Source organism: Silene latifolia, chromosome 9 (assembly GCF_048544455.1).
Source record: "Silene latifolia isolate original U9 population chromosome 9, ASM4854445v1, whole genome shotgun sequence".
NCBI lineage: Eukaryota > Viridiplantae > Streptophyta > Magnoliopsida > Caryophyllales > Caryophyllaceae > Silene > Silene latifolia.
Window position 1 is genome coordinate 83,073,337 of NC_133534.1, and position 15,084 is coordinate 83,088,420.

The window sequence follows — 15,084 nt, forward strand, 5'->3', positions numbered from 1 at the left end:
ATGAAATGTCTTCATTTACCTATAATATGAATATTTAGGCCGTTCATTCTCATTTATTTATCGTATCTCAAATACGAGTGAATTATTCTACTTGTTTATTTAAATTGAGTCATTTATAATTAATTCCTGCTTTGCTTATTATAAATGGTTTGTTTCCGTTTATTTACATCTTTATTCAAGTGACAAGTATTTAAGAAATGAGTCAGTAATCTATGTTTACGAGTTTAACTAGACTTGGATTATCATTCGCTCATTACATGTATTAGTTTCTTTCCAAGTTGATTCGTATCGCTTGGTTGAGTCGTATTTTTATGATAATGCCTTTATGCTATACCGTATTGCTTGACTTATCTTTACGCCTCTCTCGTTCGCTGCTCTGCCGAGAGTTGGTTACCATACTCTTTCGACACCTCTCTTGTTGGGCGTTCTGCCGAGAGTTGGATATTTTATTTTATTTACGCCTCTCTCGTTGGCCGCTCTGCCGAGAGTGGGTTACTATACTCTTTCGACGCCTCTCTCATTGGCCGTTCTACCGAGAGTTGGGATATTTTATTTTATTTACGCCTCTCTCGTTGGTCGCTCTGCCGAGAGTTGGTTACTATACTCTTTTGACACCTCTCTCGTTGGCCGTTATACCGGGAGTTGGATATCTTATATGAGTAGTAAAGTTCTTGCTTGGTTATAGATATTGGTATTTATTTTTCAAGGCAAGAGTTATGCCTTGTGTTGTTAGTCTTGGTCCTATCGGATACTAGAGGTGAGATGCAAGCCTTCTAGTTGCGATATGATCGCCGGGATTGATGTTCCCATCCGTTCATATGGTGAGATGCAAGCCATAAGTATGAATGTGACATTAGTAGCCACGTCCCGTGCAATGTTTGTTAAGAGGTTTTAAAAGTAATGGCTACAGTTTTTATTTGATCCCTTACTTAACTGCTTCGCATGATTCGGATTCTAATCTCATTTCTATGTTGTATTTCCTTAAAATGCGTGCGTTTGTATAAATGACCGTATTCTTGTCTTTCATATTATTTAATTGTCTCACATAAATAGTTGATTCTTTGTTATGCTAATGGTGATCTATCTTGTTCCATCTCATTTAATTGTCATGTTTAATTATAAACTTGATATTCATATCTTTTGTAAGTGTGCTACATGACTTACCTGTTTTAGTTCTTTGTTATGTTCGTTTCAACATTTTGTGGCTGGGAGAACCTTGAGTTACTCCCCACTGACTGTGGCATTCATGTTTACATGAATGACAGGTATTAGTTGATGCATTCATGGGGTGAAGACATGTGTGAGCTAGCGATCACTTTGGCCTTGTAGTCGGTTTATTAGGATTGTTTAGACTTACCTTTTATTGTATTGTCATTCGAGGGATATATTTTCCCTCACCTGGACTATCACGTTTGTATAATTTAAACTTTATTTCCGCATTCTTTAATTATGTTTTTGATTTTTAATGAACCCGCGCTTTAAATTTTAAAAGTTTCAAAAATTTCCTAAAATTCCGCATTTTGTTATTGTATTTTTCTTACCATTATTGCGGGGGTTTACAGTTGGTATCAGAGCCTATGTTGCTCCCGACGCACACACGTGTGCCCCAAACGTAAATTTAAACTTGACCTTAAATAATGAATGAGAGATGGGTAGAAATAAGGACCTAAGTTGGTAGTCTCATTGTGTATGCTTCGTGATAGGTTCTAACATTTTTGTCGATTGTCAATTATTTTTGTGCTTTTGGATCAATGACCGTGAGCTTACCCGCGTTGCGATCAAGACTTGGTGCCTATTGCCAGAAATTGAAGGTGTGTCCAACTTTTGAAGAATGCTTCTACTTCCTCGAAGATATTCCTCATTCTTTGTGTACATTGCCTTATTCTTTACCTCTTGGTGCCTATCCTTCTTCTAAACTCTCTTTTCTTCTTCCTTGGAAGTTACTTTTGTACCCTCCCAACTTGTCCTTTGTTCCTTGCTTATCCTCCCTTAATGCCCTGTAGATAGTTCCCTTCCTTTTGTGGAATGTTAACCATGGTTGGACAATTTGGCTTTGTGGAGTTGGTTTTGGTTGACCCATAACCTTGGTTTTAAGAGGTTGTGATGTTAAAAAGACTTAGGTAGTGTGGTGAGACATACTTGGTGATTCTTATACCTAGTTCCTTGATAAAGTGAGTATAATTGATCGGTGGATTCTGTGTGTTAAGTGTGAGTTGCCTATGGTACTAAGATTATAGAACTTGGTCTTGTTGTTTATACTTAGAATTTGAAATATGGTAACTCGAGTATTGTTGCTTGGGGCTTTGACATGGAGTAGAGTTTATGATGAGAGCTTGGAAGGAAACACCTATAGGACGTTGTTGGCCATTGGTGATGAAAGTGTTACTTAGAAGTTTGAGTTGAACTCGAGGTTAGCATAGTCGGTGTACTTTTGTGAGTGTTGTGATGATTACATAGGAACCAGGTTAGGTGAGAGTTGTTGCTAGTTTTGGAATCTCATTTGGGTAGCCACTTTGTGGCAATGAGGATTGGTAGCCAGAGTTCTTAAGATGTAATTATAAGTTAGGATCGATAGATGTTGAGCTGAGATGAGTTAGATGTTTTGGGTAGTTGTCTCGTGATTCGGAAAATGTCACCGTTTATGCTTTAGGTTTCAAGAGTATAACAAAATATCCTTGGGATGATAGAATATGCAAAAGAACTTTTGAACTCAGATTTTTGATTGATGGTTACCATTTTGTGTAACACCCCCATACTCGAAGTGCCTTACCAGGACCACTCAGGTATGAAGATATTACCATCTCGGTTACCCGAGGCATGATAATCATAAGACAATGAAGAAACTTACTTTATTAAACAAGTTAAGTGATTACATAACAAAACCAACTGTAAGCAAAATACAACTGCTCTCAAACTATAAACCAACTGAAAGGAACTGTCCTAACAAACACAGCGGAAGACTAAAGACCCTGATATGTGATGACTCCATCCCCAGCTAGATCCCACGCGTATCCAATATATACCTGCCAAGCAACTGCTCACCACCCCCGAATGGATCACCACAGTTTTTAAAACATTTAAACGGGGTCAGTACTAATCACACAATTTATAAACATATCAACAATCCGATAAACAGACAGCTCACACCGTCACACATACAATCACACCAATCCCAACAATCTCAATCACCGATCGTCCACTTTGGACCAGCCCGCCATGCTGGGGACGCAGCCAGTAACCACCAAATCCCCGCTCTTCATATTGAGCGATTTCCCTGTTCGTTAATGTGCACATCCCCTTCCGTGGCGGGTTCCACGAAGGGCGAAACTAGGGCGTGAAGCCACTCCCGCAAGTGACTCCACTCAGCCGAGAACGCATCTCGAGAACCATAGGCAACCAACCACAATCACAATATCAACAACCGTCTGAATCTATCAACAATGTACAATCACAATCACAGCCGTCACAATACAATTACTATATCAAACAATCAATCTCAACACATCAACAATCATCCCATTATGGGACTAATACTGAGTAGGAAATCCTACCTGGTAAGCACACAATCAGACGGTCTCTACTGCTGAGTCAAAAAGCTTCCTCTATGAACCCTCCTCCTATCATACAACATATAGAGGCTACCAAATCACATACTACACATAAACCCCCAAATCTCTAAATTAGGGTTTAACCAAATCAAAAGAAAAGACAATAAAAAGGGTACATAGATCTTACCCTCGACGCAAGGAATTCAACGGTATAACCAACGACGCGAACTGACCTTCCAAACTCCGGGGATTGCTAATTATGCGATTAGAATGAAGAACTTGCTTGCTTTCTCTCTTAAACAGTAATTTAGGTTTTGCAAAAGTGATTTAGAATAATGACGACAAAGCTTATATACCTTAATCGCATAATTAACAAAACCCGAGAAAACTCCCCGTAAAACCGGCTACTCGATCGAGTACCCAAGGTACTCGATCGAGTACCCCCTTACTCGATCGAGTATCCCAGCTACTCGATCGAGTACCCAACAGTCGAAACTTTTCTAAAACGCAACTTACCCTTACTCGACGAGTAAGGCCTACTCGATAGAGTACCCAAAGACTTATAAATACGGAGTATTACAGTCTTCCCTCCTTAAAAAGAACTTCGTCCCCGAAGTTCAACCCATACATAAAAACAACCATACTGACTCGACCAAGACACAACAACTTAGCTAAGGACTCAAGAACTCGACCGAACATAGAACATGAACTCTTAACACCCACTCCACCAACTATGTTTACTTCCACAACATGACTCACTATGTCGTATCTACCACATATATATCTCTCACGACACCAACTCCATACATAACCAACTACCCTCCTCTAATGCTGCTAGCTCCATAATATCATCAACTATCAAATCCAATACCAAGACACTCATAGACATCAAACGGAATGTTACATTCTACCACCCTTAAAAAGGAACTTCGTCCTCGAAGTTTACTCACACTCGTAACCTCATCATCCAATCACAACACTAGTGAAATACTCTCACACTCCTAAACATCACGCTACTACAAGCACGGTCATGACCTTTAATAAAATCACCCACAACACGAATCGAACTTATATTCTACATCAAGACTCAACTTCCGAATATATTATCATATGTACAACCATCAAAATCTGTTTTATCGCATCCTACTCCTCTTAAGCCAAATGTTACATTCTCGTAACTCACTAATACCCAAACCATATCTATATCTCATTACCCTCTGTACCACCACCTGTCAAAGATAACCGTCTATAAACCAAACACTCACCATTCTTATAACTCACGATCCGCACTCGTTACGTACACGCACACTAGATCCTCAAGTTCTTTCTTTCATTACCGCCAAAACTCATACACAACTTAACATGACACTAATTCCCCCAACACCCTACACTCACTGTCTCACAAAAGATTATGAACTACCTGCCGCTTTCAGATCATTACAACACACGTTCCACGAATCATTTTCCATTACCATGTCTACCGATGTTTCATCTGAAAACAAGATCAAAATTACTGTAACAACCTCTCACAACCGTGTCCCATCAACAGAATATCACTATATCATGACAACAACGAAAACATATACAACTCTATTTCATATCATACTCTACCTCATTCCCAACTTAACATGGTAAAGAAAACATCAATAAACACGATAAATTGTCTATCTCGCACAAACCGGAACTCGCAGGAGCAACATCAAACAAAACAACAATCTATGTATAATCTGGTATGTACTTTGAAACTCGAATCATAATCATCCCGCTTTGCTCCACCACAATCGATGACGACATCACAACACCGCCACCAACCAATGACCCACACCGTAGTGCGAAAATACCCGCATCAAAGACTATGTACCGTGCCCGGATCACCACCCGAGGCACCACAACCACACCGATAGACATCACAATTGCATACAATTCCCATAAATCGACTCAAAGATAACTTCTCAGACAAGAAAAACTTACTCAAATCGACTTTATTAAATCACCACGCAACATATTATATGGATAAACAGATAAGCATCTCATGAACATCATCTCTACCATTTCACGGAATACACATGTGTTATCAATACACATAAAATTATAACTAGCCATGTCAAATCAATCAAATTATTACCTTTTTGGATATCATTCAATTAAATTATCGTGTCCAACATATATATTACCGAACATTCATAAAACAACTTTATAATTATCACACCATACCACTTCTTGTGAGGTCAGAACCTCACACAAACATTTACACATAACATAGACCCGTAATCACAACCAACTAGTCAATCCTGACCACGTAAGTTACCACTCGATAAAGGTTACCTGCCGCCCGAGGTTAACTCATATGCCCCTCATAACATATTCCCCCATTCGCACAACCATCACTTCCTGCCAAATATAACCATACCTTTACTATTCAACTAATAGCATCCGCCTCATCTAACCACATCTTATACCCTCTCACAATCATACACAACAATCAGGTCCCTACCAAATCAACCTCTTTAGAATTGCTACCTTTCTAATGTACCATCACTCTTAACCACTAGTGGTAACACCAACATGCCACCACTGCTCGTATATCAAACCTCTTACACTCATATCAAAATAACATGGTTTTTCTCCTATTTTTGGTTAACATTCCAAATAACGGACATCAAACCCATCCACAAAATTACCTCAACATTATTCCCAATACTATCTTATTTGTATTGTCATCCAACTCTCCACCAAATATCTCGTATCATGCCAATACTCCACCAACTTCTTACTCCCTTAATTCCTCGAAACTCATTATCAATCATGTTGTCCTGAAACTCCTATATAACCTTTAGCTAACATCCTCGTGATACTATCACACATTTCGACGATTCCTTACCTTTATATCACATAGCTCCGATGAACATTTTCCCCAGCTTACTTTTATCCTTCTTTTCTCTTTACACTCGATAATACCAATTAATAGTTCAACTCCTTATTCCTTCTAGCTAACTCTTTAGAAATCCAGATACCCCTTCGTTGCTCCGAAACTCAAATTCCATTTTTTTTTTTTTTTTTTTTTTTTTTTACCGACATCATCTCACTCTTTCTTACCATGGATCTTCTCTTATTATGCTATCTCTCACACTTGCCACCACTCTATCCATAGAACCAACGTTTAATGTTCAAACAATTGCATCTCCCTTTTTACATCTCTAGAAATCAGAATTCACTTAATACCGTTAATTACCCAAGGAAATCACACAGTAGTTTCATCTTTTAATAAACCAAACCTCCCAAACTCACCCATGTCTACAAATACACCTCGCGACATGTCTCCACAAAGTTTACTATATATTACTCTTCTCAACCCCTTTAAACGAACTTTCACTACATATATTCATAACCACACGACTCCTAACCATTTCCCTCCATAATTCTTTACACATCTCAAGCTGCCACTATCCACATCCTTACTTTCAATCTTTTATTCTCACGTTCATTATACTCACATCATCCCTTGCCCATATTCACTTACTTTTACATTACTCAACACACAATCATATCACTCATCCCGTCTCGCAAAACGTGCGCCATGCCTCAATAAACTATACCAATCTTCCTTTTCTTTTTCCACCATCTATCATAATCACATATAACTCATGTCCTCCCCACCGAACTCATACTCATCATAAGTGCCACCCTTTACATCATAAGATTGGGTAACTTACGCTTCAGGACCAACACATACGTAAAACAATGCATAAAGAAGTAATACAACACCTTTGAATTAAACATAATATGCAACGAATGTCAAAAGATAAACATATGACCCGAAACACGCATATGACCTGCTCAGACCCCACTCGATCGAGTACCAGAACCTACTCGATCGAGTTGAGGCTACTCGATCGAGTGCCCAACATGCTCGATCGAGTGCCCCGACTCTTAACCCAAACAGACCTTCGATCTCTGACTTACTCGACCGAGTAGCCCGGCTACTCGATCGAGTGACCCCATACTCGATCGAGTGCCCGAGGTACTCGATCGAGTGCCCAAAAACACGATTCTGGTCAAAATAACGACAAATACCCACTCGATCGAATCAAACCCACTCGATCGAATCATGCAGACTCGTGAATACTACCCGCATGTTATCTCACATACCCCAACGTACTATGCATTCATTATTATTTCAACATTATGATTACAACTACGCATTCAAATCTGCGCGACTCCTCATACAATCAACAAAATAATTTACTTCGTGTTATCAAGTGCCACCTTATAAACAACCATCATGCTTTTCATCCAATTCGTTATACAAAACACATATCATTGAACCTCTATTCTTCATGTTACTACTTACCAAAAGCCAAACATTACCATCTATCATGCTCATATAACATTCAACTTTCAATCATGTATTACCCGCATGTTTTAAACTTTCATAACTTTTCATAACACAAACCACACCCATACACTACAAATCCTATTTCCATGTTGCTAATACAACAACATTGCAAATCCACTTCATCACATAAACACTTCCATAATCAAGAAATTCATATCCTTACGAAATTGCCACTTCATCTTTTCCAATCAATTCATCTAGTTCAATCACATACTTCATCTAACAAGCGCATATGATACGATAGTAGACAATTATACGAACTTAATATATAGCTTTACGCAAACAAAACTACGAAAACAAATCTTATCACACCCCCTAATCACATGTTATTAGGATTGCCTCATTATAAATCATTCATTCTGCAACCTCATTATTCATCACACATCATCATATACGAACTACTTTCTTTTTCTACCATATCATTCATCATTCTCATATACTTTTCCAACGATTCCAACCAACATGTAAACCAACTATCATGCAACATGCTTTCAACAAACCATATACAAAATCCACTGGTTCATACCACACATTACTATATAGATACACAATACACAAGGTAAGCACATAGCGATCGCGACTCATATCCCAAGGTGGCCGGTTCAAAATTATAGGGCGAGTTCGCGACTTTAGGACGTCTCCCAAGTCTTTGCATTAGCTCCTACAACCTTTACCCCGGGTTTATTTTAATTGACTCCCTATGTTCATTGGATTTATTGGTTACAGGTTTCAGGATCGTCGCTCTGATACCATTTGTAACACCCCCATACTCGAAGTGCCTTACCAGGACCACTCAGGTATGAAGATATTACCATCTCGCTTACCCGAGGCATGATAATCATAAGACAATGAAGAAACTTACTTTATTAAACAAGTTAAGTGATTACATAACAAAACCAACTGTAAGCAAAATACAACTGCTCTCAAACTATAAACCAACTGAAAGGAACTTTCCTAACAAACACAGCGGAAGACTAAAGACCCTGATATGTGATGACTCCATCCCCAGCTAGGTCCCACGCGTATCCAAGATATACCTGCCAAGAAACTGCTCACCACCTCCGAATGGATCACCACAGTTTTTAAAACATTTAAACGGGGTCAGTACTAATCACACAATTTATAAACATATCAACAATCCGATAAACAGATAGCTCACACCGTCACACATACAATCACACCAATCCCAACAATCTCAATCACCGATCGTCCTTTGGACCAGCCGCCGCGATGGGGGACTGCACGTACCCACCAAATCCCCGCTCTTCATATTGAGCGATTTCCCTGTTCATTAATGTGCACATCCCCTTCCGTGGCGGGTTCCACGAAGGGCGAAACTAGGGCGTGAAGCCACTCCCGCAAGTGACTCCACTCAGCCGAGAACGCATCTCGAGAATTATAGGCAACCAACCACAATCACAATATCAACAACCGTCTGAATCTATCAACAATGTACAATCACAATCACAGCCGTCACAATACAATTACTATATCAAACAATCAATCTCAACACATCAACAATCATCCCATTATGGGACTAATACTGAGTAGGAAATCCTACCCGGTAAGCACACAATCGAGACGGTCTCTCTTTGCCGAGTCAAAAAGCTTCCTCTATGAACCCTCCTCCTATCATACAACATATAGAGGCTACCAAATCACATACTACACATAAACCCCCCAAATCTCTAAATTAGGGTTTAACCAAATCAAAAGAAAAGACAATAAAAAGGGTACATAGATCTTACCCTCGACGCAAGGAATTCAACGGTATAACCAACGACGCGAACTGACCTTCCAAACTCCGGGGATTGCTAATTATGCGATTAGAATGAAGAACTTGCTTGCTTTCTCTCTTAAACAGTAATTTAGGTTTTGCAAAAGTGATTTAGAATAATGACGACAAAGCTTATATACCTTAATCCCATAATTAACAAAACCCGAGAAAACTCCCCGTAAAACCGGCTACTCGATCGAGTACCCAAGGTACTCGATCGAGTACCCCCTTACTCGATCGAGTATCCCAGCTACACGATCGAGTACCCAACAGGTCAGAAACTTTTCTAAAACGCAACTTACCCTTACTCGACAGAGTAAGGCCTACTCGATAGAGTACCCAAAGACTTATAAATACGGAGTATTACATTTTGAGAAACTCATACTCCCTCTATACCACACCAATGGTAACATGGACCCACTTTTCTCCTCACAAAAAGTAGGTCCATGTTACCATTAGTGTGGTGTGGAGGGAGTAGTTGACACTAGTTTGATATGAGTGTAACCTTGTTAGTAGCTTTGATCTTGTTTTGTGAAGGTCGTTGGGTGGACATTTAATAATTGGGAACTGTCACAAGTGTAGTGAAGTACTTTGTTTCATGGAATGACTTAGGATGAAGTAACATAACTGTTTTGAGGAAATCCTTGGGAGTGTTGTGGTTATAATTCTTGTGGTTAGGAAGTTTTCGGAACCGTTTAGGATAATGTTGTTGTTTCAGATTTGAGTACCTGTCGTATTCTTGCTGTCTTTTTTCCCTCCCTCCTTGATCTTAAGCGTTACCGTTCTTACCTCTCTTCCTCGCTTCATCATGCTCCTCCTTTAAGTTTGATACTCGTAACCTGTGAAACTCCATCTTTGACACCCTTGTTGACCTGACTTCGATTCTTACCCTTAGGAAGTTCATCATAGCTCTTTTGTTAGTTAAGTTTGGACTCTCTTAGCGTACCTTTTATTTTGATGTCTAAGTTACTTTTCATTTCATACAATTTCTAAATATTTCAAGCTACCATTTTTGATTCGTTGTTAAAAATTTATGTTACATTACAAAACATTACTTATTTTAAAGGTTTGAAAATGAAAATTTGATTTAGTTCCCTATTTTTTTTCCTTGAGTATTGATTCCTTTATCATGATTTTGATTAGGGCTGAGCAAAAAAGTCCGAACCGTATTTTTAAACCGAAACCGAACCGAAAACCGAATTGTGGAGTCCGAATATTCGGTTTTTTTCTGGTGCGGTAACCGAACCGGATTTTTTACTATAAAAGCAGAGCGGATTCGGTTGTAGAAAATTCAAAACCGAGGACCAGTTTTTAAACCGGTTTCTTTATTTTTATTTTTTTGAAACCAACTGGTTTCTTTTTTAGAAACTAAAAGTCAAAAATAATGTAAATTCAAAACCGGAGACCGGTTTTTAAACCGGTAACCTAATTTTTTAATGTGTTTTTATGCATTTAATTGTGGATCTTTCTTGAAACCGGTTATAAAAACCGAAGCGGGTAAACCGGTTTACGGATCCGGTTTTTAAATTCCGAAAAAAACAGTTAACCGGATTAATCCAGAGCGGATTCGGTTTAGAAAAAAAAACCATTTTTTAAAACCGGTTACCGAACCGGTTTGCAAAACCGGAGCGGATAACTGGTTTTGCTCAGCCCTAATTTTGATGGCTACACCCGAGTTGCTTTTAAATTTTGCTCAATTTCTAACTAACTTTGATTTATTTATGATTTCTTTGTCAAATTTATTTATTATATTTTCAAGAACTTGCTCCTTTTAGAATTTAAAAATGAATCTTTTAATTTTAATTTGCCTTTTGCAAAAGAAAATTTGAGTGGATTATCATTTTCATTTGGTTTTAACGTTGATAAGATGTTAGAACTCATTATTGGAGACGTTTGACAACTTGTTCTACGCTTGTCGACGAAAAGATTTTGCTTTAAAACTTGTCTTTGATTTGGAAAGTTAGCGCTCTTGTGTGCACGATAAGAGCAATTTCGTTGCATGAGGGAGACTTATACTTTTGAAAGCTCTCTATCAATGTTTTTGGAAGTATTTTGATTTTTGATTTATGCAAATGGTTTGTTATTTGACCTTATCTTTTAATTGGAATGGTGATGTTCTTGAATGCACAACGAGAGCACTTCCGTTCCTTTGATGAGAATCTGGTTCTGTCGGAAAATTTTATTTGAAACTTTTGAAAGAATTTTAACTCTCACGATAATTAACCTTTTAAATGTTTTGGTTATCGATTTCAAAACTCCAGTTTTATATGACTTTTCATTTCTACTTTCAAGTTTCGAGGACGAAACTTTTTAAAAGATGGGGTGATTGTAACACCCGCGAATTTCCCATTTTGACAATTATAGTTTATTAAACCGTTTGATTTCTTTATTCTATATTTTTGAATTATTCAATCTAAATAATTTTATTTTAAACACGATTTTTATAAAAGTAATATATTAAAGCTTATTTATATACAAATACGTATTTTAGTCGGACATTAATAATACTGAATGTAATGATATTAGTTTCCGTCTTAACTTAATATAGACTCAAGACATTTTCCGTCTAGCTATAGACTGTCACATTTCCACTTATGAGACTAATCTTCTCTCGACCTATCCTATATCGACAACACACTCACCTACCCTCTCACACATTACCTTTTAAATAATCCTTTTATTATTATTATTATTATTATTATTATTATTATTATGATTATGATTATGATTATTATTATTATTATTATTATTATTATTATTATTATTATTATTATTATTATTATTATTATTAATTTTTTTTTTGCAAGAATTTATAGTCCATATTATTCATCCTCAAGGGGAAAGAACAAAATAGACAAGCATTCTAGGCAAAGAATATCCCCTAAAGGCTAGACTAATCCTAAAGTAAGATTAGCCTTTGAATAGCCTGATCATAAACTGTACTAGTAACCCTATGAGAAATTTTAGCACTAACATTGAAACGAATAATATGCAGTATTTGAGCTTCAGTATGTTCCACCCCCTGGAAAATGCGAGCATTTCGTTCATGCCAAAGCTGGTAACAAATAGCTGCAATGCTACTTCTGATCCAACCATTCTTCCAATGCCTAGAGTGTTGCTTGGCAGCACACCAAAGGAGCTCATCAGTGGGATCAGTAGACCTGCCAGTCAGGCCTAGCCAAGTGTAGATGTCATGCCAAATTTTCTGAGTAAAGGAGCAGGTAGAGAAGATATGTTGATGGGTCTCAAGACTGCCTTTACAGAGAATACACCAGTTTACCATATGGAGACCCCTGCGAGCAAGATTGTCAAGAGTAGCAAGTTTATGTTGTAAAGCCAAAGTAGTGATAACTCTATGGCTTGGGGTGACGAACTGATGATGAAGTGCAGGTGCCCAGTCAAGAATAGGCTTGTGCTTTCTAAACCAGTGATAAGCTTTGGCAATATTAAACTTGCCTTGGAGGGTCCAAGAGTGGACGAGACTGCTGGCTGCTACAGGAGATTGGGCATGGCATAGAATCTCCTCTCTAACAGCTATGATGCTTTTTAAGCTCTCAGAGTGATGATCTTTAGATTGGATGCTCCAGATTGTATCAGTAGAAAAGTACTAAGCTGCAGTCCAGGTAGACCATAACCCTTCCTGCTGAGAATCAAGAGTCCAGATCCCCACCCCTGCTTTTCCCTTTCTCCTTCATGGAATCAACAACAAAAAAACAATATCAAGCAGTAGCAGCAACGCCATTAAAACCACCCTTTTAAACCCCGATTTCTCTTCCGTTTCTCTACCAAATTCCATAATTCTTTCACCATTCTCTCCCTCTTTCCTTCCTTATTCTTTCAAGGTAATAAAGTTTCGGTTTTGATTGAGTTTTGAAAATGTCGTCTTAAAAGACAACTCGGTTTCGTGTCTTAAACAGCCCGTTTTTCCCCCTTTTAGCCGAAGACTTTGAAGACTGAAGACAGACTCGTATTTTGGATGTTTCTACTCGGAAATTTGAGGAGCTAAGGTAACGGTGATAGGTTACTCGACAAATGTCGAAATTTCCGTCTTTTGTGTCGTTTTATATGCTCTTGTTTGTTAAAGTTTGGTCCTTTGTGTTCCTCTCATTTGTATGATAATTTCCGTCTCAAAATTATACTGATCTGGGTAGTTGAATGGTTCGAGATTGTGCAATGATAGTTAATTTGGGTTAGCTTAGAACAAAGTTTGATTGGTATTGTCTTTTAAGTAAGGAATTGATATGTTACGAATGGCGAGCCGATAATCAATGGCCAAAGAATGTGAATGACCTTCTGTACTTGAGTAGTTGTTAAGCGAATCATACATTACAAGTTTAATGTGGCCAAGTGGTCTTAAGGATGTGATTTTGGACTTTGTTCTCAATATTGCAGTCGATTATTCTCGTATTAATGTCTGTAAGTTATTATTGAAGGATCATAGATCCATATTAGACTCTCTAATAAAATTAATTTATCTCATAAATTGATGTTTATGTGATCTATGTAACATGCATGTTAATATGAAAGCATAAAAACAAAGTATAAGGAAAAACAATTTCCTTACATTGAATATAAGGTAAAATGGGCACAAATTAGTTCTCCTTACTAATTTGTTCTTGAGCTAAATATATGTGGATGATCCTCCTTGTATAACCTTCAATTAGAAAGTCTCCTCCAAGTAGCACCCAAGAACAACCCAAATAATATTAATAAGTAAGAACTAGTAACTTATTAATATGTACCCTTGAAAATAATACTAGTAATATTACTAACTTTTCTTAGTAATAATGTATACTAGAGAATTTGTAGAGAGATAGATGAAGTTTTGTTCACATGCAAAGTATATAATGAATTGTGTAAGAGGTAGAGTGGAGTAGTGAACAAATATATGGAGTGTAGAATGGGAAATGGAAGTGGCGGGTGGAGTGTCATCAAGTGGACAATTTTGTTTTATATTTTTATCTTACATCACATGCAAAATGTAGTATAAGACATATATTATGGTAGTATACAAAATAAGGTAAAATGATTATGTAAGTAATCATCCATTACACTTATTTTACACGGTCCACATGACCATATACGGGTCCATGTTGGTTTTTATATTTGTCGCACAAATCCGTGTAATTTCTCATTTTAAACATCGTATCATGTTTAAATGCTTCCATAATAAATTCGTCCAATTCACTCCGTAAATATACGTGTACCACTACACATATTATTTACGTACTAATATTAATCACATTAGTCAATTAGTACAATTTTAGTAAATTAACAGTTAATTAACTAAAACCCGTTTCCCAAAACTTATTATTTAATTATCGCATAATTAAATAATAACTGCCGCTCCTCGAGTTCGCAAC

The 15,084-nt window shown here is 37.5% G+C and overlaps 1 protein-coding gene across 1 annotated transcript; it reads right to left on the reverse strand.

Annotated features, from left to right (window-relative positions):
• Positions 1-12,620: 12,620 nt before the first annotated feature.
• Positions 12,621-13,517, reverse strand: LOC141601296 (uncharacterized). Its single transcript, XM_074421566.1, has 3 exons — positions 13,508-13,517; positions 13,330-13,410; positions 12,621-13,288 (listed from the first exon to the last, which is right to left on the reverse strand). The coding sequence occupies exons 1-3, from the start codon at positions 13,515-13,517 to the stop codon at positions 12,621-12,623; spliced, it is 759 nt and encodes a 252-aa protein (XP_074277667.1).
• Positions 13,518-15,084: the final 1,567 nt, after the last annotated feature.

Excerpts from the sequence above, each read along its gene's own strand:
- LOC141601296 (XM_074421566.1), bottom strand. Across the intron at positions 13,289-13,329 it reads TCTACCTGGACTGCAGCTTA|ATCATCACTCTGAGAGCTTA; the intron begins GTACTTTTCTAC and ends TCCAATCTAAAG.